The sequence below is a fragment of the Corapipo altera genome, unplaced genomic scaffold (assembly GCF_003945725.1).
Source record: "Corapipo altera isolate COAL_440 unplaced genomic scaffold, ASM394572v1 113, whole genome shotgun sequence".
Lineage (NCBI taxonomy): Eukaryota > Metazoa > Chordata > Aves > Passeriformes > Pipridae > Corapipo > Corapipo altera.
This window is the reverse complement of record NW_020884895.1, coordinates 2187887-2212366: the sequence shown is the minus strand read 5'-3', so window position 1 is coordinate 2212366 and position 24480 is coordinate 2187887. Positions and strand designations below refer to the sequence as shown.

Here is a 24480-nt window from a genome sequence, read left to right as displayed (position 1 = left end):
CTGGCAAGATTTTAAAAGATTTTTATTTTTTATTTAAATAAAACTATTAATAAATCTCTTTGCCAAAAACATACTGCACTGGCATAAGCTTGTCTAACTCAAAGCAGGCTCTGCTGAAATTTGCTTTACTTAGAAAATCAAGCCCAATTTTCAAAGCTGTTTTATGAAAAGCAAAGTTATGAATGCTGAATGTTTTTTAAAAAAGAACAATCCTAAGCTCTAAAATATTTATATACACAGTGTTATATAAAACTGGCTAACACTTTTACACGATTATTGTAAAAAATGGTTTAACTCTACTCCAGCCAAAACCAGCACACTGGCTTTCATGCTGTCATTCCAGAGCAATTTCATTATATGAAGCAATCTAGAGTCTATTGTGGATTACTACAATGCAAAAATATATAAATACCAAACCCTACTTCAATTAACGAAGAGTTAAAAAAAAAAAGTTAGATGAAACCAAAAAATAATTGAAGTTTGCTGCTTGTCAGCCTCTTGTAGATGTGTTTGATGTAGCTGTTTGAACTGCACTCACTGGCATTTTTTCAAGTGAGGGGTTTTCTGCAGTCAGCTTTCACACCTCTCCAGATATACCACAGCACAGGCTCTGTCTTGTTTCTGTTCTCGAAGCTTATTCCTTTCTGGTTCAAGAGACACAAGCTCCCTGCTCCCCTGGACAAGCTACTCACAGTCTATGTAGCAGCAGCCAGTGGCCCCTGTGAGTTCAACACTTCCATAAGTGTTGGGGCTTCTTCTCTCCCCTCCATATGCTGCATTTCCCCACCAAGGAAGCAGGTTAAAGGCCAGCACTGACTTCTTTCTCCCAAAGGATGAAGGGAATACAAAGATCACATTGTGCCTGGGGAATGACACTGTGCCTCTTCTGCTCCTGGAGCCATGCGACTAAAGGCTGCTTCTTCCTTGGGATTCACATGACAAAGCCATGATTTAATTCCTCACACAGAATATTCCGGAGCTCACAAAACCAGGCCATTGAAAAGATCTTCTCAGTGACGCAAGTCTTCTGAGCAGTTGCTACATGCCTTTGCTCTGAAGGACTCCACAATCTGCCTAAAATGTTGCCGTGTCCAGTTCAATCCTTCTCAAAATAACGAGGGCATCTGCCTGTTCCCATCGAGTCCCAGGGAGAGGAACCACAATGATACCGTCGGCAGCCCTGTAAGTGCCACTTCAAATTCCAACCAACACAAAGAATGACTCCAAAAGAAGGATAAGTGAACACTACATGCATATTTCAACTTCTTCCCTCAGTCTTCAGTTTTTTCCTTTATTCATACAATTTAAAGGTGCATAACAAGCAATTTGTCTGTCCACACTACTTTTAAGTAGCTGATCCTAAATATTTTCACTGAACTTTGAATTCTTCAAACACAGATCAGGTAAATAATCTGCTGTTATCTTGCAGTTTTTGACCTTTCCCTAATTCTGTGCTTTCCCTAAATGATACACAGTAATGTGGCCAGAAACATATCACGCTCAGTGCTTTCCAGAAACAGTGAGCCAGGCAGGGTAAGAGAAACAACTTCAGAAATTTTCAAACTTCTCTGTGTGCTTCCCTCCTTGCTCTCAACAGTCCCCTGACACAACCACCTTTTTTTCCTGTTATCACAGAGGTATAACTGGATTTGTTTAGTTCCAGGAGTTTGAGTGTGCTCTGCTAAAATTCCTGACCAGAGGAATTTCTAGTGCTGTGAAGTGGACACGGGAATCAACTTAGTCCCTCTGCTTGTTTTCATTGCCCTGTGTAATGGGATCCTACTTGTTGTAGAGAATGTTGTAATTCCCCACTATCTGTTTTCCTGAACTTCTCAGATGTTTCGATCTTTTGAAATATCCTATTTCAGTTTTCATGATGAACTCTTACTTCACTAGTCCTCAAGTTAACATGTTTAGGGAGGACTTGAAAATGTTAACATTTGCTTACGATCTGTGTCAGAAGTAACTTCATTTAAATGAAACAAACCCAAACAGAATTTCTTTTAATGACACGACAGACCTGTTTCAAACAGGACAGATGGTTGCTTTTTTATCATGTAAGTTCACAGAGAACACTCGGTTTAGCATTTTTGTCTGGATCACAGGACTCTGTTGGATGTTATTCTGGACAGCTATAAAATACTGTCATTATTACACACTTACCACAGCAGGGGAGGGGACGTGAATGCTGGGCACAGAGCGGGGCCGCACGTGGTTGGCCAGGTGGCACAGGACAACCCCGTCGGTGAGAGCGGCTCCCAGATCGCTGGGCAACGACACCTTCAGCCGCGACTCGATGTTCTGCAGAGAAACGGACACGGACACACACAGGGACTGAGGGCTGGCTTCCTCCAACAGATCCATTCTGCACAAGTTTGTACAAGGCAGAGCTCCTGCATTCCAGCTCTGTCCACCCTCATGGCATTTCCAGCCTTCTGAATAACCTCAAGGGAAGCTCTGTGCACTGCTGAGGCCCAGAGCTGGCCACAGTCTGGGAGCAGGTGAGTTCAATGCAGAACAGTTTCACCGTACAGCACAGTGGACTAATACAACCATTATTCAAAAATTATGGAAATCAGGATCTAGGAACAGTATTCCTAACCCTACACATTCTCAGAGAATAGTTCTGCCAAGGGAAGTGAAAATAATTGTCTTTGTGGATTGGAGGACAACACAGTCAACAAAAGTCAAGACAACATTTTTACCTTTAAATAAAAATCTGAACTACTCAGCATAAACAGTCCTTTAAAAAGGAGGTAGTTATAGCATTTGCGTAAGAGAATGAATAAAAATTCAATTCAGCTTTCAAACTATTTAAAATAATGCTGTGTGAATTTTACTTTTAATACTGTATCTAAATTTTTAAGTATTAAAAAAAGATTTAAGCTTACCTGGGAAGTAGAACAAGAGACAGACTACATACTGAACATTCTGGGATAAAAGAAGAGAGGGTGTGCAGACAGCACCAAGTTTTGTTTTACTTGAGGTAACTTTCTCCTTTTAGACAAAGATTGTCCTTACTTTAACAAAGAGAAGAAATTCTCTTTGTCCATCTGGGATGCTTACGGCTTTTAATATTAGCTTCAACAAGTAAATTCTTATTTATTGGGAAAATTCCAACAATTAATGGGAGCACCTCAAAGAATCCCTTCATGTTCTCCAGAAACAAGTCTGGGGCAAAGCAGGGCAGTACCTTAATGCCATGTGGCATTTTCAATATTCATGTTTATTGCTGTTGTATCTGGAGACAAAATAGGAGCATGGTGGTCCTAGACAGACAAAAAGTGCAAATATAAGAAACATTTGTGCCTCAAATGTTCTGCACTTAACTAAGGATAAGGCAAGAATCAATAGACAGATCCAGAACACACGAGGAAACCATGCTGTCAGCATGATTGGCAGCAGTCTCTGCACTCTGTCTGCTTTTCTGTGGGCTTTACAGCAAAGAGGAGTTTTAAAAAATGGATTAAAAGGGGACAGTGAGGCAATTTTCCAGGGAATTCCTTACAAGTGTAAAAGCTGATGAGGAAGAAAGGAAGCACAAATTCATGTTAAAAGCAGAGTTCACTGGACACTCAGAAGCAGGAGTCAGCATACTTTATCTTACAGAATTTGAAGTTGACTTTATCTACCACAAACAACCAAGTGAACACCACTGCACCAATCTGAAGGAACCACATAGACTGTACCATGCCACTTAATTTTGGTCAACTGTGCACCGTATTGGGTCAGTGAAACTGGTGCAGAAGACAAAGGCAGATTGAGCAAGGTCACACAATTACTACAATGTCCACATCCTGGCTCCTGGCAGCACTCACCTTGCGAAGCTGCTCTATCAGCTCCAACTCTTCCTCTCGCTGTTTGGAGTTTTGTCTCACTTGAGGGTCTGCAGAATCATTAGCAGGAGACAAGGCACGGGTAGAGGATGAAGCCACAGCTAGAAGAGAAGCATGAAGAAAAGAAAATCACTAAGCACCGTTTTGCTCCATGTCACTTGGTGCTGCACCGCACGTGAAGAACAGGGACAGTACATTCCTCTCCACAAATCTTTCTTGCCTTTAATTATTAATCAAACTAATGCTCTACTAATCTAAAGGAGGTGTTCTTTAACACGTTTTTCTTTCTGTTGAGATTCTGTTCTTTCTGTTGGGTAATAGTCACGCACAAATGAGGACAAAGTTTTGCCAGATGCGGTATGTTGAAGTGGTTCAGTCTTTCTCCAGAAATTGCAATTCTGGTGTATGCTACTGTGCAGTGCAAAATTTATCAAGCTGCCTTCACCAGTTGTTGAAGGTTTATGTGGCCCATGTGCAAGCACAGACCAGGAAGAACAAATTCTCATATTTCCACAGATATGACAAAGGAATATCTGACAGCTCTAAACAAAACAGTTTGTTCACAAAGTATGTAATGCCACCTGTCTACAAATGGAACTCTAAAAGCAGTTTGATGATAAAGACCTGAAGTAACCAAACACTGCCAACCCCAGGTAATGCAGATGTCAATATAATGTAGCAAAACTAGCTGTTTTCTGAGCTACATAACCTACCTTTCTTGGCTTCATCCCTGACAGCTGTTCGGAAAAGGAAACTCTCAGGTCGCTGGGAAGGGTTTCTATAGGAAGGCGGGGCTGCATGGCCAGGATATGGAGGGGAAAGGTGGACTAAACAAATGTGAAAAGGCACAGGAAAGGAAGGAGGAAGAAGGAAATGGTTAGAGTTTAAATAGGAAATGGGTTCAGCAATGTGGTAATTAAAAAGAACAAACCAAAAATTTTTATGTAATAATGACAAAATAAATTACAGCCATGCATGATAAAAGCACAGAGCAGGAAAAGGCACTTCCAAGGACACTTGCATGCAAAGCACATTCCACATACCAATTCCAACAACTGTTCTGACTCTTGCTGAATGCATCTGTGTGTCAAAGCCTGCATGAAGGCCTAAACCAGCCAAACCCTACGCTCTGCCTGAGGACATGCTTCATCCCTGTTGTCTCTTCCCTCACGTTTTTCTAAGGAGACCCAAATAACTCAGTAAATTCTCAAACACAGCAGTGCCACATACAGAGATAGGAACAGATGCTCCCTTCTCTTCATAGGACAAAGAAGCAAGCAGGCATTTTGATCTTATTTTTCAGAAATTTTTCTTCCCTTCCCTGTTACCTGTCTGAGTGGTAGGTGAACCAGAGGAGATGGTAGATCTGTCATCACTCTGTGAACAAAAAAGCAGAAGAGTATAAATGGTGCTAATCTGGAAAAGCTGTGACTACATTTTAATTTGCTGTGTTTTAAAAAAAGCTCCATCATCTAAATGCGTTTAAGAAAAATAACCAGAAATGTGAAAAAACACAGTATGTTGTTCTCAAAGTCTCATCTCTGCAGAGATAAAGCTTTTTCCTTTGCAGAAATGACACAACTGCTTTTTTCTGAGGAAATCAATGATGAAACAGCACTGACTGTTTACTCTTCCTTCCAACCCAAAGTGAAAAAGTATTCTTTGCAAAGGGAACACCAAACCCCAGGTATTTAGCAATATGCAAAACTGGCATTACAGTGGCCTCAATAAAGATACACCTCTTTGACACCTTTGTTAATGCAAAACTGCTATTTACTGAACATCCCTCTCCAGTAAAACACACTGTGGTTTTTTCACAGTGCTTACACAGACTAATGATTTCTTGTGAGAAATGCATTCAGTATAGCAGCTTCCACAGAAGAGAAAGAAACAGGTAAAGAGTACAAGTGTACTTTTGATGAACTCAACTTGATCAACAGTAAATGATCTTGTACAGAAAAAGTAACATCAAAGACAACAAAGAACCCCTCCGAGCAGAGACTGGTTACCATGTTTTTATAGATCAGGCCTCCTGTAGACACAGCCTAAAGCTAAGATGAGGTAATACCTACTACAGTTTAATCAGGTGAATCGGATTCATACCCTACCTGAACTTTTGATTAGACGCTGACAGACTAACACCTGTTAAAACAGATGTGTGGATCCGAGATTTTTTTGTTGGCTCTACTGGTGAATGATAATAGCAAGAGATACCTTGACAGGACTGAAGGTAGAGGCACTAGGCAGGATAGTAGCACAGCTTTCTTGGTTCAACCCTGAGAGTGACTGAATGCAGAAAGAAAGAGAAGGCAGTAGCAGAGTTAGAGAGCAGCTGACAGGTCATGCACAAAGGTGGAATGCAGCAAAGTTCAAAATGAAGAGGTGACCATGATCACATTCTCAGAAACACTCAACAAGCAACAGATCCATACTTGCTAAACTACATTTAAAGCCTTCCTATCCTCCTAACTTTCTGGCTAATAAGCCTGGGAGGTGCAATGTTTCTTTTACACATAACACAGTGACATTAAAACAAGAACTAAGAACAGTAAGTGAGGTAAAAGCTTCTTTAGCAACACCTACGCCATCAGAAAAAAGGAAATTTTACCCTACAACAGTCCATTCTAGGCCACTATTAAAAATAAATAGCTTTCTTTTTAATGTTTTGAGAATGCTGTGCATTTCTAGTCAGTTATTTTCCCATCAACTTCGTAAAATCTGAGAAACTCACATATAATGGGGTCAATAATACATACTTTGTGTTTGCCACAAACACCTAATGCTGATCCTTGTGATTACACACAAAGTAAATGAGATTCTGTGGGTGGAATCTACCTCTCAGGGAAGATGTCAGTGTCAGGATTTACAGTGCTGCCATAAATAAAACACAGCCACATTTCAATTATCACCAATATGAAACCCAACCAAATAAACAACTTTTCCTGTTTATAGAACAGGGGCTCCAGTGTGCCCATCTGTCACTGACAAGTAAATCTAAAGGGCCAAATTCTGTGTCTTCTGTTTTCAACACAGTAAACATTTGAGGACTGAATGGCTCAAGAATGAAACTATACTTTCTGAAACAGCACTCAAATAGCAAAGTGAGGGAAGAGGAATGTTCTTTCACAGGAAAGAACATCAAATGACACTTAGAAGCTCTACAGGTAGTGAAAGACACACTTGGGAATGTTAGTATTTAAAACATTTGCAACTATTCTGCCACTTCAGAACAGGACAGCACAGTCAGAAGGACTTGAAGGAGGGGTTTATACACAGGGTAAACCTTGCACACAAACATCTTTAAGTCCTGTGAAGATTTAACAGCTGATCCTCAAGACAGCCTCTTTCTCCAGAACAGAGCAGAGCCAAAATCATGAGTTTGTTTTGGTTTGTCTTTTTTAAGAGTTTCAAAATATCGCTTGACTTTCACAACACATTAGCTACCACAGGAGAACAGTAAAATAAACCAGAACTGGGTGGGCTGTAACATTAAGGTATGTGTTTATTCCTGTATGAAAAGAGCAGGGCAACCTTGACACAGACTAACAAGAAGTCATCACAATGCAGGTACCCAGCAGTGGGCGAAGGGAAGGGGAACACGGCACAGCACAGGGCAGGACAATCACAACAGCAACACACCACATGCTCTTCACCTGTTTGCGAGTCCCTGGCCTCCTTTTAATGGTATTGGTGTTATTGTCAATCTCAAACACAAAGAGAGGCTCAAAGCCATTCTGTCAGGGACAGAAGGAAAGAAAGAGGGAAGAAAGGAAGAAGTAAGGCAAAGAACGACTGTAAGAAAAGGCAGCCACAATACTAGAGGAGCCAGGATGCTGCAGTTCAGACTCACACCACCCTCTGCACATGCTGCACGTGGCTTTTAGGTCTAGCACTGAAGTCAGAGAAATCTCCCTGTGCCAGGAACAACTGTAGAAATAGGGAGTGCCAAAGCAAAGCCCAACCAGCACCCTGCACAAACCAAATAAGGATATTCTAAGGGAATTCGGTTTTTAAACATTTGAATACACAAATGGATACCAACGGTCTGAGAGAAAACTCCAGGATACAATTTAGCATAATTCAAGTTCTGCTTACTTTACCCATACCATTATTATTTGTAACACTCTGGTGCCTAAGAGCCTTAACTTAAAATGTTTCTGAGATCCCATGTGCTAACACTAACATGACAGCCTCAGGCCATGTTTGAGACCACGACAAGAAAACACAACACAGGGAAGGGAGCACAAGGCAGCAATGACACAAAGGTTATGAAAGGAAGAGGTCACTGCAACTGCCTGATGCTTATTAAGCACCTCATGGGCTTCACAACAGACAAATCAAGCAGCAGTTAGAAAGGGTGTTTTGGGTTTTTTTTCCCTTCCATAGTGTTAACCTTGTAAGGGACAGTATAGGAGAAAACAAGAAGATATTTAAAGAAAAGTCAGATTTAGAAGCAATGAAGGCTGAAATCATTAGCTGAATCTAAAACCTTGATACCATCTCAACAAGAAATCTCAACTGTAATGAATGGGACCACCCTTCTGAGAACAGTAAGAGGATATGGCTAATATAAAACTTTTATTTTCTCAGAGAGGCCAGTGATTACATTTATTCAACATGTTATTTAGTCTGGTTCTCACAAGTCAACACAAAGAAATCCACCACAGCATGCAATGAAGTACTAAAGCCAGCCTCCACTTCACTTCAAATCACAGGTATGCAGAAGGAACTACAACTAAACTGAACCCTTAACATTCACAGAAGGTAAGGGCAAATCATTTTGGGACTTCAAACAGACTATCCTGAAGTTTTTTATAAACAGAAGGAAATGCTCAGAGTAAACTGTGCAACGTGAATACATTTTAACTTTAATAACAGATAAAAGACAACAAGAACACAACCAAACGAAACATTAAAGATTTTAAAAAGGAGATTCACAACTTAAATTTTGGTTTTAAGAAGCTTCTGTTAAAGCAGTGACAATACCAGAAGAGTGAAATAGTAAAATACAAGAAAGCCCACTTGCTTTCTAACTACCTATTAGACTTAGTACTTTTAAAAGCCTTTCCTTATGTCCTCAGAAATTAGACCTAGCTAAATTTCAAATCTGTTAGGGAAAATGTCAAATGAAATGCAATAAAATATAAAAAGGTAAAAGTAATTTCAAGTCTAAAGACAAACTTTTTTTTAAAAAAGCAAACTGATGAACATTTCCTTGCTGCTTTTACCATAAAAAATACATTTGTGGAAACAAAAAATGCTACAAATTCATGAGCTAGTATGGGCTTAATGTTCCAGTTACAGTAATTGCCAGAAACAGCTGCCCTGGCATATGTCATCATTAGACACAGGGTGTATTTCCACTACAGAAAAGAGCTGCAGATCATACTTCAGCAGTTCAGAAACCCCAGCATTCCATATACTATTACAGTTTAGCGCTGCTGAAAAGAGCAAGGAATTAAAAGAAAAACAAAGAGAAATGATCACTTTCAATGTTTTCCTGCCAGCCTGGTCACTTTTTTTGTGAAGTGGAAGGATGTAAGTTGGTTAAAGACACAAAAGAAACAAACAGCAATGGAAGCCAGTTTCAAAATAGTTTCTGAAAATTCTATCTATTAATTTACAACAAAAGTCATATGATCACACAGTCAAATAGAAATGGGGTCCCTTAAAGGTATCTTTAAAATACATTCCAAAGATGAATTCACTGACAACAGAGTATCAACTCTTAACCCAAACCACTGCTGTTCTCCTGTTTCTTATATAAATACAAAAGCACATTTTAATATGCTCATTGATTGTGATTTCTCTAAACAGACACATGATCATCAAATCTCTCTCCAATATTTTAAGCCTTCTTTCTGTCCCACACAGTGCTAGTCATATGAAAACGGGAAAATGAAAAAGTCTGAATAAAGACACAGTAAATATCTTGACCAACATGTTCAGGAGAGAGATATTCTAACCGGGAGCACTGCCTAAAGAAAATTTAGGCAGACAATTGGAAGCACATAAACTAAGAAAATAAATTCTAGGCATGCAGTCATGCAACAGCAGGCAAATCAAGTGTATTTTTTCTTTCATAGACATGGATTATGGCATTATATTCTTTAATTATGCTACATTGCTAAGATGCCATAAAGGAAGAAATAGCATAAAACATGAATTATGTACATAAATGTTTTTATTTTTGGTAAGTGGTGAAAATAGATGATCTTTAAGACATTTTCATCACTAAACAACAAAATGGTATGAGGAATATTTCATGATTTGTAGCATTCATATGCAGAGCAGTTTTTTCCTGTGCCAAGTATTTCTAACCCCCATGTGCAGGATGCAGACAGGTTAAAGTAGAAGGCTGTACTCCAAGCAATAAAATTGCTTACTTGACACTGAAGAGCACATCAATTAGGAAGCAGCTGAACAGAGAAGAAATCAAACCAGAACAACTAGAGGTGAATTTTTCATTTTGGAAACTGTTCTTTACTATCAGTAGTTTTCTTCTGCTCTCAGCAAAAGACAAGCTTTAATTATTTTGGGGAAAACCATAACTGTATTATTAACCAATAGCTGACAGCAAAAGTGTCAACATATTCATAACATTATAGTTCACAGCTAAGCTACTTTTCAGTGAAGATGGTCATGTTTTATGCTATTCAGATTAGCTCTAAATCAGTTGGTCTAATCTGAGACAATCACAACACAGTATTTCTATGCTCTAGAATCTGCCACATAAAAAGGCCATGACATGCAGGATCTTACCACTAACAAGGCACTATCATCAGTATGCTGAGACCTTCTGGATGGAAAGGGACACTGGGAGGTGGGAGAGATGGAGTAATGTCAGAAACACACACAATGCCAGAAACACATGGTATGTGAACAGACAGACAATTTTGGAACATGAACTGCTTGCTTATCCCACTGTGAGGCTTTTTAAAACAATCCATGAAGTGCACGAAACCCTGTAGGAACACACAGTCATGTGACCCATGAATTACAGTGTGTTCGTACTAAGGAATCAATTATTCTGCTTTCTGTGTTGTCTCAAGCAAATACAGAAAACTGTGCATTGACAATGCTTACTGTGGTGGAACAAAGGACCCTTTAAAAGAATAAATTAAGAACAGAAAAACATTAAGAAGAAAAAGGAGCAAAAACTATTTCAATTACCCCATGTTTTGGTAATTTTCTAACAAAAAAGAGTTAGTCAAAAAATGCTGCTAAAGAACAATTATATTCATTATATCATTAAAAGTTTTGATCTGATTAACACTACCAAGTGAATTATCTTTCTCTGGATGCAAGTGGGGATGGCAAGCAGTGGAACAGCTATTACTGTGCAGAAATCTGATGCAGAGACTGAACAGATGCCATTGGCTCAGCTCTGTATATTCTAGAAGACTGAGCCTTGTATGATTTGTGTTCCCTACTGACTTACTGGTTTTGATTACAAAACTATAGTAGAATAAAACTTTAAAAAATATTTGTTTCTCTGATAGCCCTCAAAATTCTAATACTTAATATTTCTGGGATAACTTGTGATCTAATAACAGGAAACTGGGAGAAAACTGATGAGTGAAGGATGACTGTAACGCAGTAACTTGTCTGAATACTGTTAGCAAATAAACTGTAGTGCTCGCAAGGATCATGTTAAAATGGAATATGAAATCTGTTTTCTGCAGAGAACATAGAAAACATACAAGAAACAATAAAATAACACACTTGGACAGGCAGTCTACATGAACAGAAAGAAATACTAGACTGTTCCCATAAGCAAAAAACCCCAACCTGAGGCTTAATAACGCACGAAAAAACTGTGCTATAACCCAGTTCTGAAGAATCCTCCACAATCAGGAAAATACCTCTGACATCCCTAGTAATAATCTTACTGGACTCTTACCTCACTATCCAGAGGACTTTGCTTCTGAGGACTTAAGGATACTTTTTGCTATAGAGAAAAAAGAAAAATGAAAATAATAATACAAAAGCTCAGAACCAATCAGCATAATTTAGAAGCGTTTTAAAACAGAACTCTTAGTTTTTTAAATAAAACATGCATTGGGGAAATTGCTGGTTTCCACTCAGCTGAAACTTCACTGTTAGTTAAAAAAAAAGCCTTCACTCCACATAAGACAAACCCCCCAACTTAAAAAAAAATTATGCATATGAAAGATGCATAAGAAATCCAAAATATAACCCAAGGGAGGAATTTAACTGCTAAGTGCTCATGAATAACAAAGGCAACCGAAGGAAAAAACCCCAACAAATCCAAACCAAAAAACCCCAAGAGGCTCATCAATGAACAAAATGCATCCTATACAGCTAAATCTTTAACTGAAAGGCTGAGCTGAATCTTTAATAAAGCAGTTTTACTACAAAATAGTGCCAGGGGCTTGAGAGAAGCTGGTGCTAATGAAGAGCCCAGTTTCAGGCAGTTAAAACCCTTTTTCTAAACTAACTTTACACATGAAATAAATGCAATAAACCATTCTTTGCCTCTCTGCAGACCACTCTAAGCCCAAAATATTAACTGTAACATTTCTTAAATTTGTGATGGTGAGATTTGGGTAGGTTCCCAGAGCAGTAAACAGTAAAATAAATTTAAGTCAACTATCATGTTAAGCAGGAGACTACTTCATACTGACTGCAGTGACAAAGAAAGTGAAGACTCAGTGTCCACAGAGAGTCTGATGTACCATAAGTCTGCACCCACGCTTTACCTGGAGGTAACTTATTTTATTACCATAAAATAGCAAAGTAGATCAGGTAACATTACATTTTTGTGTGTATGATTCTCTCCTCCCTGCCAAATTTGCCTTCAAAATTACAGTGCCTCTATGCCTTCTCAAATAAAGACTCCTTCTTTCTTATACCAATCCTGTCACATGTATCCAAATGAAAATTGAGTAAATGAGGAGGACCATGCAAAACCAGAATTCTTTGCAACACTCCTATTTTGGGTGAATCTTCCATTTCCTCCCCAGTTCTAACTTTGCTTATGTTAAGCTACAGCATCAAGACTGAATGGATTTCAATGTTAGTTGACGATTTTCTTTATAAAGCGCGGTGCACGCCCAGGAGCACAATGTACAAGTATTAACGATCTTGGCAATCAGTTATAATTACAGGATTCAGAAAAGATAAAGTATCAAGTAGGTACTAAAAGGAGGTACCTTAACAAAGTCAAGGACAGCTTCTCTCTGGATCTGCTTTGTTCTCATCCTCTCCTCCTCGTACTGAAGCGCTGCCAGCTGAGCCTCCCGACGGGTGCGCTCAATGTGCCTGCGGTGCAGCTCGGAATCTGTGCTAGGCACCTGGAATAAAACAGTGCATCAGGCTGTAAAGTCAGAGCTGCAGACAGGTTATGGAGTAACAGTCCATGTCTTATGGATAACATCGGTTTGGTATTGCACCAAACTCATCCAAAAGAATTAAACAGTGGAGTTCAATGTGTTACCTGACTGTGGTGACTTGGCAGCGAGAGAAAATAAGGTGAATCAGGCAGGGGTCTGACAAATGCAAAAACAGAGAGAAAGTAGACTTTTTATCTTAAATATAAAAATTTTGCATACATGAATTGTCAGACACACAAGTATCTTATCAAATCAGAAGAGTAACTATTTAGTAAGCAAAGCTCTTTTACTGCTGTGACTGTGATTTAACTGACTGTGCACGACAGAGTTTGTGAAGTCATTTCTATCTCTTCTCCTTAATTGTGATAAAATTTTTCTACAGCCCAAGATGTAGAAAGCACAAGATGTACCAATGGGATTGTAATGTATGGCCTATTCTCTAGAGTAACCAAACCAGGAACTTTCCAGATGATCCTCATGTAGAGGAACAACTGGCTATTATGGTTATTTGGGGGGAAAGGGAAAATAACAAAATTAATCAGTAGAAACCACGTTTTTTCCCTACCTCTCTGTCCTGTCCACATAACTCCTTAGTACTTGGTGATGCTCTTTGTCCTGCATCAAATTTAGAGTTTCAGGTCTTCGTAATTCATCTGTATCCCTGCAGGCAGACACCAGGTGGAAGGGGGATTGGCCACTGATGCACATAAACTACTGTCAGATGAATTCTTCTCTAGATTAAAACTGTTTTTCTAAGAGAATTGCCTAGACAATTAGCTTCAGATAATCACAAAGGTGAAATTTAATATGACTAAAGAAATCACATTGTGATACCAAGTTAGATGACAACTACTGCAGTTCATAATTAAATAAATGTAACTTGCTTATTGTAACTTAACAATTATGTCAAAATACACAAAGATGGATTCTCTCTTTTAAGACTATATTTTGGTTATTGCAGGCCTTACTCTGCTCTGGAAAGAGCAAAATTATTTTTAAACATCAGTTCCCTTTGACATTTTCAGAACAAAACTGCTCCCTTCACCGGTCAGGTGATGACCTCCCAACTGCCAGCAATACAGGCCATCAAAGTCACGAGGTAAACAAGAACCCATCTGTCTCTTATCCATCTTATCAACAATAAGAGAGAAATTTTGAGGTCAGTTCTTTGCTAGAAGGCAGCTGTTAGGACTGAAACAATTTCCAAGGTCCAGAGTCCACAGCATGTTCCCTGCCATGTTGTTGCCCAGAAAGAAAGTTGATGGAAATCAAGGAGTTTGCTCTTGACAGCCCAAACTCTGCGACCTTTGTTCCTGGGACAACTGTGGAACAGAGACACACTTAACAATGCTTTTCCAAAACATGTCAGTCCAGCTGCCTGTGTGTAGACTTATGACCTTTTCTGCAGGGAGAAGTTTAAGAGACGAGGAAGACCCATATGTTACAGGTCTCCCTGGTTACTTAAATTAGCACTGAAGCACATGACAAATCCATTACTGTGCTGTTGTGAACTGACAGGACTGGGTTCAACTGAGTGCCAAGAAGTGTATTCAGAGCTGAGTACACACAGCCTTGTTGCAACAGGAATGCACCACCGTCTGTCCAGAGGCACAAACTGTATTTATTGAATTGAATCAACTAATAGAAGCTCTTGAGATGAAGTCTGCATTACATCCAACTCCAAGAGTTTTAATGGCTCCAGCATGCTGAAGAAAAAAAACCAAAGAGGCTGCCTGCCAAGGCATTTGCACAGAATTATTGTGGAAGCAGTTTACAGCTTGTGGTTGCCACAAATGAAGTATTTGCCTAATACAAGCTTAAAATATAAAAAATTACTCATTTTCATATGGTTGTTTTTACATAGCTTTGAAGGCAATAACAACAGGACCTGTTTTTTATTATTAAGAATTTCACCCTGCTGCAGCATAACATGAATAAGCTAAAATTCATTTAGATAGTTGATTAATTACTTCCACATGAAGACCTGCTGCTATCCTTCAGTCAAATTTTGAAAACACTGGATTACCCTAGAGAACTACAATTTCCTTTATCATTAACATCTGTCTATGTAAACAGCACCTCTCCCCTGGCTAACCAGCCTTCCTACATTTCCTTCAGATGTAACATGGAAACCAGTGTTTGTAAAGTCTAATTATTTCCATGCTGACAACAAATGTTCAAATCGAAAAATAAATAAACAAACAAGCAAAAAAATCAAGTCTTTCAAATCAAGACTTTATTTGGGGAGAAGATGTCAGACTGCTCTTTTACTTTATGTACCTTACTTGTGGACACTACAGGATAAGGAATGCCAACATATGCTGAAGGAGTTACCCTCCCTTATATCAGTGCAGCTACTGTATCTACACATTTACTGCACATTTCAAAATGTCTACTAAAACGTTGCCAAAACTCTGGAAAAATTTATACACTACTCTTGGTTTAATTTTCTCTTTCAATACCATTTTAGAATCCATTAAAAATTAACTTCTACTGACAGTGTAAGTAATGACATACTTAAGACCAGCAGTTGTCTTTCTTTCTTTCCCAAACAAGTACAACTGGAGAGGTTTTCTGTGGAGCCTTTGCACATTCACTTTCACTCCACAGAATACTGAAATGCTTCAATGGTATATTAAAGGTTCTATGAATTTTGATTACAGTTTCATTATCAAAAAGCTATACATTTGCTTATCTTCTGGTCTTTTAACTAGACACCCAAAAGTCTTTTCTTAAACCTAACCACCCCTCTGTCCACCTCTGACCCTTATTTTACAGATAAGCATTCCCTCCAATAAGCTAAATCATCATTAAAGACAATGGCCATAGTCAAAATGTCTACTTCATTAAACTAAGTGACCTGTTTTCAGGTCTGACTCCAATTCCATCCCTTCTTCTCCTGATGTAAGCTCATGATTATGGCACAGAAAAGCACATTTTAAATTACACTGACCCCCCACAGTACTAGAGCTACCAACAGTCAATCAAGAGTGTGACCTCATGGCCCATCACATACTCCATAGTAACCCTATGTTTCCACTAAACCTGAAGTACATTTATCCCTTCAGTCCTTTATGTAATACAGCATAAGTCAAGTATTTCATCAAAGCACAACTTACATCCCAATAAGCAGATATTAAATCAGTTTAAAAGTATACACTTTAATTAGGTATATTTTTTTAACCAACTGATTTAAAGCTGAGCATTGGCCTAGAACAGCCACTCCTTTTGCTCACTGCCATTATTAGAACTCAAATTCCTAATCTGGAGCAGCAACTTAACAATAAAGTGCCATGTACATTTCTGGTGAGGCAACAGAAAACAATGCCTTTTTCTAAACATGTTCAGCAAATATTTGCTCTGCATTCTTCATGAAATTCTGGATAATTACTGTTACCACAGTAATTCTTACCTGTTTTGATGTAAATGCCGTCTTGTATCCTCTGTTCTCTGAAATTCTCTGATGGATGTGGGTTTTACCAGGGAGCTCTAAGCAAAAAACCACAAAAGACTAAGTTAGCAACCTATTCAGAAAACTGTACATTAAGGTCAAACAATCTCTTTGGAAAGCTACATTTGTAACTACTGGTATTTAAAATACCTGACAAAGAAGCACAAAACACAACTCCAGGATGTTCATTTCCAACTCTAATTTTTTTCTCCAATTTAAATAAATATTAGTTTCAAGATTAAATATGCCTGCTGATAACTTCAGGAGCTTTAAAACCTCCACTATTAAGAATCCTCTAGAGAAGTTCATGTAGGTAGAAAATAATTATTGGAATGCATATACATTTTTCAGAGTTTAACTCTACAAATGCACAGCAGTGCAGAGTGGATTCTCAGAAATACAGGATACAGTAGCCAATGATCTTTTATAATGCTGTAAAGACAGGTCCCAGAGGGACTAAGAAAGCAAAACATGGGATGAATAAGAACCCCTTAGGTTTAATTTGAGCTATGAAATCATTTACCCCATTGGGAACACAGACACATAGCCTTTAGTGTTACTTAAAAACTTTTACTGACATCCATTAATGTAGGAAAAGAGAAACTTTTCAAGATGAACTTGCCAATTTTCAGTCATGCCTGCATGCACGATGCTATATTGCAAAGTTAACCTTGCTAAGTAGGAGAGTATTTTGCAGTCTTTTACACTCTCTTTTTAGAGAAACTACTGCTTTAGCTAAAAGCAGTTTAATTTTTTTGAATAGAGAGACTCCAAGGAATAGCTTTTTTGATGCTGACAATGCCTTTTCCATATCTACAGCAGAGTCCTTGGGTTGACGTGCCAATAGCTGTCTTCTCTGAGTTTTGCTCTTGAGTTTGCGCTTCAAGTGTCATCAGCTACTGTGATTTGATACTGAATTTATGATATTTGCAAAATGAATTTACCTCTCATATCTGTGTGACTGATTTTAAACATAGTAAACAGTAAAGTGGACAAAATAGGGACCAGGTTCCTACATGAAATATAAAGATCTGCTTTTTTTTTTCTTTCTTCAAAGAGCAAATATCTTTCTGCTTTAGAACACACAAAACTTTGAAAGGACACATCTGAATCACAGCACAATAGTTATTCTTTAAGCAGATCAGCCACAAAGATTTTTTCAGACAACTTATTCATGTAGTCTGTACAGTGAGCCACTGAACTGTGTAACTGTGTATATAGGTATTAATTAAGACTGACAGAACACAGAAAGAAACATTATGTGGCTGAAAATCTGTTTCTATAGGTTTGATTTTTGAGGACACTCTCCAAAAGTGTTCCATCCCAATGATTTAACAGGGAACAGTTTTCACAAGGGCTTTCCTGGGGTGTATGAATTTAATTAATTCAAGTAAAAGCACCACCTCATTAGAGATTCGCCGCTGGTCAATATATGCCATGAACTGTGAGCTGAGGCTGTCTGAGTCCATGCACTTGGGCTGCCTCACCTCTTCCTCCTCCTCTTCCGTGGCACAGCTGTCAATATAGTCGATCTGATCGAGATCATGTTCCACTTGACACACATACACAAAGAAAACACCCATAATTAGATGGGAGAGGAATAGACCCAACAAAGCAGCAACGTAAGGAACTGAGGCCCTACTGTTTTTCTTCCATCTGGGAAAGCTCGGTCTAAAAGCTCTTGGATTTTGCCAGGCCCACTTTGAAACAAATTTTGAGAGAATTATAAAATTTATGCTTTTTAAAAAGCACCGATGAACATGTATCAAACACGTAGTTTTATACTGCTGGCTGCAGATACTTTCGCAGTGACTGAAAAAGTAAAGTAAACACTGTGATTTTTTTTCAGTACCAAATACTATATATCAAAAGCTTGTCAGCTAACACCAAGACTGTACAATGATCTGTGTAAATTTTTGAATAATTTCTCTTGGTTCCAATTAATCTCTGTCAGAAAAATGAGAACGGATATAACAGATTCTTCTACTAGTTTTAGTACTACAACAACAAAATAGGGAGCAGCATGTCTAAGCTACATTTATTGCAGTTGCATCAAGATAAGAAGAGTATGTGGAAATAATGAAGAACACTACAGAAAACAACAAAACACCTCTAAAACCGTGTTAAAGGCACCACAATTTTATTTTAAAAAGAGGAATTAAAAAAGATATTAGGAATCACTGAAATGAGAGCAAGAAACAGCACAGTTTGGCTAGTATTGATTTTCCTTTGTGTGGGAGATATTATGTAGGGCAATTTTTTCACTTGTCACTGCTTTTACACATTCTGCCCAGGGATTCTGAGAGTCATGACATTGAGTAAACCACTCAAATGAAAAATACTGTGAAAAACACTGTGCTGGGGAGGCAGAGGAAAGCATAAGCTCCCTTTCAGAGTACTAGAGCTTTTTTTTTCTTAAAACTTTCCCCCAAACTTGCTCCAGACTCTCTTGCAGACATTCTTGTTCTACTCCCCCACCCCTTTCCTGCTTGTCTAAAACAGACTTCTCTTTGCCTCACCACACAATCTAGCAACTGTTACTGCCAAAGCCACCTCCTCTGCTACTACAACCATCCAAAACAGCATTCCTATATACTTTGGCTTCACTAAATCTCCATCTCAGTTACAAATCTTAAAAAAAACCCAACATGCCAAAATTCCCCTTCTTTCCAGCCTTGCTTACTAAATAAAAATAATACCACAACCAATAATGATGCATCAGAGGATGAAAAACATTAGTATCTGTGTTAGGAACACAGAATTGGAAAGCATCTGGGTCTCTGACAGCTGCATGTGCCCCTCTCAGATACTCCTACTCATGAACTGACCATGCTCCAACTTCAAAGGCTACAAAGCATTTTGAAATCCCTGGTGTGCAAAACCCAAAGAACAAAATAAAGTTAGTCTTGGAGGCAGAGCTGGCAGCTCTGTTAAATACCTGTTATTAAGGCTGCCCAGAGCTTCCCATGACACCATGTCTTCAATTCTTTTAACTGCCAGAATTTACCTGTTTGAACTGATTTTTTTCCCCATGAATGTATAAAAGAGTGTGAGTCAACTAAAAAGTTTAAGATATTTCTAGAAGGTGGCAAATTAAACAAAAAATTGTGGCAGAGGAGAGTAAGACCAAGAAAAGAAGATGGCAAACAATGAAGATAGGGAGGAGGAGAGAAGTAAAAGTGGGAATTGGGTAGAGGAGACTAGATGTAGCTGGGAAGAGTGACACTCAGATAAAGAAAATGAACTGTAGCCATTAGGGAAAATTAAAAACAGAGAACAGCTGAGGAAGAAAAAAAATTAATAGAAGTATAAGGGGATGAGAACTCATTATAAGTAGTGCAGAAAAACTGAGAAGAAAGAATGATTGAAAAAAAACAAATCTGGAAGAAGGTTAAAGTTAGGGCCTACAGGCAAAAAGAGACAGCAGTAGCAACAGATTATTGGAAGTTAAAATGGAGGAGGACTGTGGAGATCAAGAAACATGCAAAGCACCATCACCTCTTGAACAACTCCGAAGGTGCTACTGTAAAGATTGCGGGACACCAACTGAGAAAGTACAGCAAAGCAACGTCACTCACAAACACCAGTCCCTCCTAGACAGCTTGAAAGTTTGGATTAAAATGCAAGACTGCTGAACGAGACACTTGTGCTACTCGGAAATACGAAATTCCCTGACAAAGTTGCTCATTCCATTCCAAGAGCAGTTGGCACAGAGCAGTGACAACTTACTACTGCTGTGAATTTTGCCCAGTAGCTCAAACAGCAAAACTCCATGCACCAAAATTCAATATTCCAAAATACTGTTCAAAGCAGTTGGAGACTTTAAAATAGCACATATGTAAAAGCTGGCACAATGTTCTCCAGAAAATCCTAATTCTGCTGCTATTTGATTTTACCTTTAACATCCTTAAAACAGCAGTGTTCTTACACTGTTTCCCCAACATTGCTTTTGTGTAATTCTACCTAGATCTTTCTCCTTTTTTCCCCCTCTTTAGACAACCCTTTAGCAAACATTCTGGAACTTTAATGATGATGACAATACATAGTGTTACCAAGGGTCACTATTTACCTCCACCATTAGTCACGACTGCGCTCCCTCGGTTTTCTTGATACTGACTCTCTCTGCGCAGTCTCTGCTCCTTGGTGATCTCTGCCACACGTAAAGGGAGATCTGAGAACTCATCTGTTGGCTTTGGAAAACAAACAGTGAAGTCAGGAAACCCTTTTCTTCAGAAATAACATCTTGTAAACTACTCTCCCTTGACTTGTGTTTTTACTTTAATTGTCCTTTTTGCACCTACAAAACACTAATTTAAAGCAAATTCAGCTATAGTGTACTTTTTAAAGAAAATATGTAGTAGCTGTACCAGCTTGGCTACAGTTTTGCTTGCAGTATCTGCAAATGCTTGAAAAAATCCCAGGATGGAAAGAAAGCCCTAGAACCCTCTCAAAAACCAAGCTGGGAGTGCAACCAGACATATGGAGCAATGGAGCATAGCTCACTGAGATACTTTAGGTCTTGGCTACTGCCTTTTCTAGTTATCCCAAGAGGAAAAGAAAATCTCTTTCTGGGAAGAATAGTTGACAGTCTCTTTGCTAAGAGAACCATTTTCCTGCTTCTAAATGGCAAACAGATTTTAACATTTCAAACAAGGTGCAAAGAAAGGAGACAAAATTTCCATTGGATTTTTAAAGTTTTATTTTCATGTTCAGATTTGTTTAATTGACTCAGCATTATTTATACGATACAGTTATAAGATTTTTTAAAATGAGGAATGCCATTTTCCTCATCTTTCATTCTCCAGGAAATTAATCTGTCATGCACTGTTTTATACATTTCTGTTATTATTTCAAACTTTGAGTCTGTCCCATATGAAATTATGCTTATTTTAGACCAATAAAGCAGGAAATAACTGTGGCTCAAGGCAACCTGCACACTAGCATACACGTTACCTATGGAATATGCTTCCAGATGTATATGCTTATTTCTTTGTCTGTTCAACACTGCACTCAACAAAAACAAAGCTGCAGCACTTACTTCATTCCCTGACCATCTTTTGTCTCCGCTGTCCACACTATTGAAGCCAGAATCAAGTGCTCCATACGGACGACTGGAATAGAGTTCCTCATGGCTGTCAAACACACAGTTTTAGTTACTGTAATATAAACACCACCAGAAGCTTCTCAGCTATTACAGAACAAAAGCAGAATAAGCCACCAAGCACAGTTGCAGCGTGTTCACAAGCTCAGCACATTTGAAAGCCTCACACTGCACTTGCCACATAGAGCAGGAGGCGAGTGCTCACAACTCAACATCCTTGTCAGTCAGCTGTCACCTGCCACTGGCTGGCCTTTTAAGAGCTAATCTGATCCAAAGTATATATTCATACTTTAAACGTTTCCCAAATAGAAATTACGACAAAGAGAGCTGCAAAGTGGTCTCATATTTTGCTGTTTAACAAGTCAAATTTTTATTTTCTACTACTTGTATGTTTTGGTTGAAAAACTGTCCCACAAGCTTTTTCATAATTAAGCATAAACCCTTGCAATATTACTACAATCACAGAATATACTACTTCTACACAAAGTACACAGCATGTATTACATAACTGACTTCTGTGTCATAGTCACTTACCTAAGAAACTGTGCAAAAAGATGGACAGTATTTCAAATATTTCATAATGTAATAAATATAGAAATACAGTTTCCATCTACAAGCTTTGTCAATGACATGTCTAGACAAAGGCATTAGACATGTGCCCAGTGCTACAAGACACATAACCAAACAGCCATACAGTTCTTCTCTAAATTTCTGGGATTAAAAACTACATAATTCAGCAGTAAAGCCATCACAGATGTCAAGTCTGGCAACTGCTGCAGATAGCTACAGTAAAAGAGACAATGGGACTTGTCTGATCCACTGCAGATGGCATTTCACAATGGCTCAACTGTCCTACTGGCACTCGATGCCCCAGGGAGAACTGCAGCAGTAATTACTACATAATACACAAGGAAGAATTAATTTCAGGAAGCTAATTGCTTCACCCCATCCTAACTAAATTGCAGGTCATTTTCTCACTGGTATTGCTCTCAAGTTGTTGCTCCCTCTGAAATCCTGCTTTCAGGAAACATGTATTTTCAAATTATTATTTTTATTATTATTATTAACACAGCACAGTATGTGTGCATGAGACTTTGTAGAGGAGTGACAGACTATTATCCAGGACTATTTTAATTTTCAGACAGACAAGAAAGAGGAAAGAAGTTCCAGGAGGGACGGAGGGCTACATTAGGCTATTCGTGTGTTTCTATGCAGATCTACAGCAAAAAACAAGCTCTTGTATCTGCACTGAGTTTTAACTCAGAGGAGTTCCACTTTTATGGCCCTATATTTGAACAGAAAGATCATCTGCATAATAAACCACTAGAAAGAAAGGAAAAAATAACTTTCTTCTTTTGGGTGGAAGAAAAAAGAATGACCATGAAACCACGCACTGCAATTAAAGAGTTATTGACTTGAATCACTGACAACAGAACACTACTTATGCTAATAGTTCATGTCATTTAAATACTGTATTTAAAACACAGGTGGACAAAAAATATCCATCTGCAGTATATTTCCATTTTAAATGAATCAATATTTTCAGAATCTACTGAGCACCCTGTTGTAGGCTCAACAATCATTGCAAACTGAAGATCTCAAAAATGAGGAAATATTTTGATACAAATTTTCTTTCAGCCTTCCTTTTCAATTAGAGATTTTGAAAAGCTGTACACCTTTCAGGTTAGGTGAAAACTCAAAAAATCACTGTTTCCAGGACTTCTCCTTTTTAACATGAAAGCTGCTTTCTCTCTTCCCAGCTCTCACAACTAAAACCAGCTCTTCAATGCTGCACATTTAACATGTTTATAATCCTACTCCAGCCATCCTGAAATCAGCTGAGACTTAAGACTTTTATTCCTCCCTGACCAACAAGCTACAAGGAACAACAATTAGGCATTTGAATAGATGAGAGCATTTGGGGGCAACTACAACTTACGTGGGAAGCTATGTAAGTCTTGAAATCAAAGGATGAGAAGCCAAATGTCTGGTAAGCCCAACAATCAAAGGAAAGACAATACTTGACAACATTTCAAAGGCACAGCTCCAAAGCCACACTAAAGCACTTATTTTTTACCTCCTGTAAGAAAGAACAGTTGCCCAAGTCCCAGAAAATCAACCACATGAGTACTTCGTCTTTTAAACCTTCTAACTCCAGACTCTACCCATCTGCCTCAGTGCCAAAAAATGCTACACAGCTTCAACAGTTCTGTCTCCTCCCAATCACATTCATGCCAGTACCAACCTGAGCTGCTCTGAACTTCAGTGTTGCAAATGAGAGCCTGGCTGCAGCAGAACAAAACTTGCTGCAGATATATTTCACATAGCTTATGTTTAGACAAGGACTGCAACATACCAGGTTTCACTCTGGTAAGACAGTTTGATGTAATTAGACAGGGCTAAAACAAATAATTAGCTGTACTAGAACCTCCAACCCACACTTTCCATAATGTTTCACAATATCTTGTTTTACTGGCAGTATCAACAACCTTGCTATTAAAAATGTTTGATCAAAAGTGAACTGACAGCATGACACAAACTTCCTTAGACTTCACGAGTCTCTATCATTCAGTTCAGGTTCTTAACCTCCATGGCATTACACCCAGTTTATCAGATACACCAGCAACAAAGTCTGGGTGGACTGACTGACACGTTATTCCCATTGGTCACCTTTGAAGATAAACATAAAGCTCCTGTGACTTCTCTGGAAATATTAACTATATCAGAGCTGAAGGC

The 24480-nt window shown here is 38.5% G+C and overlaps 1 protein-coding gene across 14 annotated transcripts in view; it reads right to left on the bottom strand.

The window, feature by feature from the left end:
- The window catches only part of LRCH3 (leucine rich repeats and calponin homology domain containing 3), a 64243-nt gene that overhangs the window by 8870 nt on the left and 30893 nt on the right, over window positions 1-24480 (bottom strand). For 2 of the 14 annotated variants that reach the window (XM_027647209.1, XM_027647211.1), the window contains exons 7-21: window positions 21682-21775; window positions 20713-20833; window positions 18047-18195; window positions 16605-16681; window positions 13758-13853; window positions 13297-13348; window positions 13013-13153; window positions 11740-11787; window positions 10599-10652; window positions 7490-7570; window positions 6051-6122; window positions 5165-5213; window positions 4550-4663; window positions 3819-3937; window positions 2164-2301 (exon numbers count right to left, since the gene is read on the bottom strand). In XM_027647209.1, the coding sequence (XP_027503010.1) occupies window positions 2164-2301; window positions 3819-3937; window positions 4550-4663; window positions 5165-5213; window positions 6051-6122; window positions 7490-7570; window positions 10599-10652; window positions 11740-11787; window positions 13013-13153; window positions 13297-13348; window positions 13758-13853; window positions 16605-16681; window positions 18047-18195; window positions 20713-20833; window positions 21682-21775 (1405 nt within the window). The remainder of the gene's footprint in view (window positions 1-2163; window positions 2302-3818; window positions 3938-4549; window positions 4664-5164; window positions 5214-6050; window positions 6123-7489; window positions 7571-10598; window positions 10653-11739; window positions 11788-13012; window positions 13154-13296; window positions 13349-13757; window positions 13854-16604; window positions 16682-18046; window positions 18196-20712; window positions 20834-21681; window positions 21776-24480) is intronic. The other 12 variants (XM_027647215.1, XM_027647218.1, XM_027647216.1 and 9 more) reach the window with 9 other exon arrangements.